General features: G+C 41.4%; 1 protein-coding gene across 1 annotated transcript; it reads left to right on the top strand.

Annotated features, from left to right (window-relative positions):
• Positions 1-1,098: 1,098 nt before the first annotated feature.
• Positions 1,099-3,002, top strand: phax (phosphorylated adaptor for RNA export). The gene is made up of 2 exons (XM_035678043.1): positions 1,099-1,258; positions 1,410-3,002. Exon 2 carries the CDS (start codon positions 1,416-1,418, stop codon positions 2,646-2,648), a length of 1,233 nt encoding a protein of 410 aa, XP_035533936.1. The 5' UTR covers positions 1,099-1,258; positions 1,410-1,415; the 3' UTR covers positions 2,649-3,002.
• The last annotated feature ends 2,064 nt before the right edge of the window (positions 3,003-5,066 follow it).

Below are 5,066 nucleotides of genomic sequence, written 5' to 3'. Positions count from 1 at the left end.
AGACAGAGAGGAATTACCAGCCAGTCATGATGATACTGTTAATTTAGGACAGTGACGTCAGCTGTCACGAGCCTCCTGCCCTCAGTGGTGAATATCAGTGAGCTAACGTGACACCGTCCGCTGTTACGTTAACGTTAACGTTACTTTATTATATTACTTTATTAATCGCTGCCGTTAGCTAACTGTAACTGTATCTGTTAGCAAACAGCGAGCCTGTTCTTCTGCTCCGTTACACTGTACACACACAACTGTTGTATTCCACAAACATGTTACTGTGAACACATTCCTCTTACCCGGCTTAAAGAATTTGTCTTTAGTAAATGTTTCTGTAGCAGATATCTTCCTGCAAATGTGAGGCGCTGTAAGGACGCCGCCATGTTGTTTCTGTCACACGGCGCATGTGCAGTTTTCAATTACGCAACCATACGAAACATCCGCTCTTTATTAAGACAATAAAAGCCAGAAGACTTTGGGATTATTAAAAAAAGTAATACAGATTTAAAGTACTTCTACAAAAGTTATAATAACAAAAGTGGAAAGAAAAGGAATAACGTCTGGATGAAAACGATCTAAGGGGGTGTATGTGCATTTTACAAGCTAGTATAGCCATAGATAGCTAATGGAGGGATAGAAACTAAGTATATATTGTTTAATTCCCCTTGCTCATTTTGTTTTATTTTAACATGCATGTTCCTAAAAACTCTGCAATACAAGATTTTCCATTAACTTTGACTATGACAGTATAAAAATGTAAATAAGGCATCTATTTTCTACTAATATTGTCTTAGTGTCTTTTGTCTTTCATTAATGCAGTGGGAATGAAAAAGACATTTTGCTTTACATTGAAATTACTTAATTTAATATATAAATCTGAAAGCAAGTGTGCAGTGAACTGTTTCATCATTTATATAACGACTTAATTAGCAGAATTAAGTCGTTAAGTCGAATTAAGACATGTGTTTACAACTTTTTGGATCATATTAGATATACTTATGTGTTGGTGTTTAGGTTTGCTTTGCTCAGTATTATATAAAGTGACTTTTTTATTCTACTTATTTTTTTCTTGCACGTTTACTTTGAAAGGGTCTGACAGTTGGAAGGCGGAAGTGTTGCTTTAGCCCAGCGCGAATTTTCTTCAAGTTTCTGTGCTGACTGACAGCCTCAGCTCAGCAGCTCGCAGTGAGTTCAAGAGCCACGCAGGGCTAAAATACTGTTTCATGCAGATCCGAGAGTCGGCTGCTGTGTCGGACACTTGAAGGTATTTCTCTTCCGGGGTTATTATTAACTTCTGTGTATTGTTAGCTGCTAATGGTGTAGAGTTCGCTAGCTATTTGCTAATGAGTGGCCACAACTTTAGCTGATGCATTGAAGCAGCAGTCAACAGCCATTATCTTTGGTGTGGCTTCCAGACAGAAATGGCGGATAGCGGAGATCTAATGGACGGTGATCTGGAAGATGGAGAGATCTCCGGGTCCGGCTCGGATACTGAGATGGGAACCTCCGCCGCAGCAGCACAAGCTCGACCCCAGGTTCCTCCAGCTTTTGGCGGCCAGTCCTTCCAGCACAGAGCCGCTGCCCAGCCCTCTGCCGCCGCCTACCGCAGCGCCGGTGGGACGGTGGAGTCCAGCGACAGTGAGCAGGACTCGTCGGACGAGGAGGCGGCTGTTTGGCGCCGAAAGCGTCAGAAAGTGTCCAACGCTCCCCAGCCGCCTGCCTACACCACCCGGGCTGCGCCGACCCGCATGCCCGGCCCCGGTGCACAGGGAGGCCGCAAGGTTAACAACATCTGGGGCTCTGTGGTTCAGGAGCAATGCCAGGATGCCATAGCTGCAGAGCTGGGCATATTTGGCATGGAAGGTGAAGTTAGCATGTCCAGCAGAAATGTGGAGACTTATAACTTTGTCCTGGCCCGTAAGATAATGGACAAGGAGAGGGAGATGGAGAAGCAGAAGGATGATGGAGAAGTGAGCATGCTGGACGCCCAGCTGGAGGAGTACATGAAGGGCAGGGAATCTGAGGAGAGGGCAGGAGGTGACGCAAAGAGGAAGAGGCCGGCTAAAGAGAGACTGGGGCCCAGGGCTGAGATGGACATCAAGGGCCGGTATGAGATCACAGAGGACGACTCTGACGATAAGGTGGCGGATGAGATAGCACACAGGCTGCAAGAGCCTAAAAAAGACCTGATAGAGCGCGTTGTTGAAGTTATTGGGAAGAAAAAAGCCATAGAGCTGCTTGGAGAGACTGCCACGCTTGAGGAAAGCGGAGGCGTGTACACCATGGACGGCAGCAGGCGACGGACGCCCGGTGGCGTGTATCTCAACCTGCTGAAGAACACACCCAGCATCACTAAGGCCCAGATCAGGAAGATATTCTTAGAGGAGCACCAGAAGGAGTATAAGTGCAAGAAGGCCGCCCAGAAGAGGAGGCGGCACATGGTGGCCAAGAAGATGAAGCAGGCCATCGGCACGCTAAACCTGCAGGAGCACGACGATGTCTCCAGGGAGACTTTCGCCAGTGATACCAATGAGGCCTTGGAGTCACTGGAGGAGGCTGCAGAAGAGGAGGAAGAGGAGGCTCAGGAGGAAGCTGCTGTAGGCATTGAGGAGACAGCGGTGGTCTACAACTCTGCAGACCTGGAGGTCTTCTGAGGACCGCCTGCTGTCCGAACACTGGGAGGGTTTGAACAGGACGGGACATTTTGTATTGAAATGAAATCCAAACACTTAAAACACAGTATAAGCACTGTCTCTACTGAGTACAGAATCACACCTGAGTGTCCTTTTTTTGTTTGTTTGTTTTACCTTAGAAATAAAAAGAGAGCTTATGTTCATTAAAATGTAGTTTTGTTGGGTAAATGCATGGATCTGTAGAGTTCAATCAAAGCGATCAATTGTACCCACGTTGTTGCAGCATATTGGAGTAACAGTGAGGCACTCTTGTTGATTTTCACTCTTGTTGATAGTAACTTTCTTTGTTCTAATTAAATTTCCATTATGAGATAAGGAGATCTGGATTTATTCAATTAATTTGTGACTATAAATAAATGTGACTGACAAAAATGACAAACACTAACTGGTTAGCACACTGGGCTGTTTCAATGCTGGTCACTATAAGAAAAATACTATTCAAGGCTATTTCCTGTTTATTTATTTTTAGCATTGTTATACATAAATATATATTGATATCCAAAGATGCATTGGTTTGGACAGCTGTTGTGGTGCAGAACTTTGTCCACTAGATGGCGGACACATCATGTCAGAGAAAGTATTGATCGACACAAGGAAATAAAAGGATATCATACAAAAGAACGTTGAATAATATATGTTAGAAAAAGTACTGTGTACAAGAAGACGGATGTGATGGAATGTGCTGTATACAATATACACTCAGTATATCCAAAATATACTGCAATATCAGAAACACACACAAACCCAGCAATGAAACCTAAGGTAAGTTAAGATGAATGATGACACTTGCCATAAGGAAATAACAAGAAGAGCACTTAACAAGATTGGGATGGGTTAGTGGTTTAAAGTGTCTATAGATAGCAGCACATGCAGTTGTACTGCATTTAAATGAGAATGCTATCTATCCACAGACTGATCCTAAAATAGACAGCAGTATAATATAACATCGGTGGCAGCAGATGGTAATGCAAAGTACATCAGACAATGTTCTGGTTACACTGCATTATCACACTGAAGAAATAGTCCCTATGAAGACGGTGGACTGTGTTTTGTAACTGGGACATGAACTGATGCAAAAATGGGCAGCTAAAGGCCTTTGGGGTAAGTGAAGAAATTGGTTTTATTTGTAATTAGGGTTAATCAACCTTTTAAAACTAAACATATGTGCAGTCATGTATTCATATACTATAGACAGACAGGACAAGACTTTCCAAGGCCAATTATGTATAAACCTACCTGGCAATAAATGCAATAATAAGCGATTATGATTCTGGTCCACATCTCAAACACACACCTGCACTGATCAAATGCATTAATTCCTAATAGTTTTTGATACATTTACAGTCACACTAATTAGCTGCGTTGAACTTCACCAATATATTATTTTGTTTAAGAAATCTGCTTTCCTAGAGGACGGACAGGGAATGGTAGAATTGCACAATCTTGCTTATTGTCCCCCCCTTTTAAAAAAAAAAAAAAAAAGTGTTGCATATACCAGACAGAACAAGTGGGTGGCAGCAAAGGTCTACATATGGTTGTATGAACAGTGTTCTTTGACAAAGCAAGGAGTCAAATACAAAATTAATGTTTTGTCCTTAAGGGCATTCTGAAACATGTTCCCTGTTCAGTGTTTCATTTACAGAGGTCTAAAGTTTAAAAGTTTAAAGCCATTTAGTCCATTAGCTCATAAGACTTTATATCAGCAAGAATTATTATGCTTTAGTTTACAGGTCTTGTTATTTCCTAATAGTTTCATTGCATGAACGTATTATAGGAAAATAAAAAAATGGATTTTTAGTTAGTTGTACTGAGTTCATATGCAACTGTTGATTTCCAAATTTCACTGTAACAACGCCTCTATGTAAACTACAGTAAATATTTATTCATTTGCTCTGGTAACTTTATTGTTTATGTAAGTTAAATTGTATTTGTATGTGCACTGACCAAAAGACAGTAGGTTATGGTAGCTTAGCATTTAATTTAAAATAAATAACAATAATTTAATAATATTTAAAGGTGAATCAACAGTTTTTTTGGCCACTTAGGAGCAAAGGAACAAGCTGTAAACACAACATCTGACAGCATTATCGCCTCATACAGTTATATGAAAAAGCAAAACGTTCCTATTTACACATCCGGATGATACAGAGCAGCATCAGCATGAGTTGTGTTTCTGGCGACCTTTTAGCTCCGTCTCGATCTCAACCAACTTATCCTGCTACAGTAAATTTTAAACTCTTTTCTTTGCTGCTAGGCAGCTGGCATACAGTGGCTTTATCAGCTTTTTTTTGCTGCCTGCTGCTTCTGAAAACAGGGTTAATGAAAGTGAAGTAAACAGGCTGTAAAAAACAAAATAATGAGCTAAAACAGGCTAAAAAG

Source organism: Morone saxatilis, unplaced genomic scaffold, assembly GCF_004916995.1.
Source record: "Morone saxatilis isolate NCDOM2014 unplaced genomic scaffold, NCSU_SB_2.0 Contig10, whole genome shotgun sequence".
In the NCBI taxonomy this organism is placed as follows: domain Eukaryota; kingdom Metazoa; phylum Chordata; class Actinopteri; family Moronidae; genus Morone; species Morone saxatilis.
This window is presented reverse-complemented; position numbering and strand designations above follow the sequence as displayed.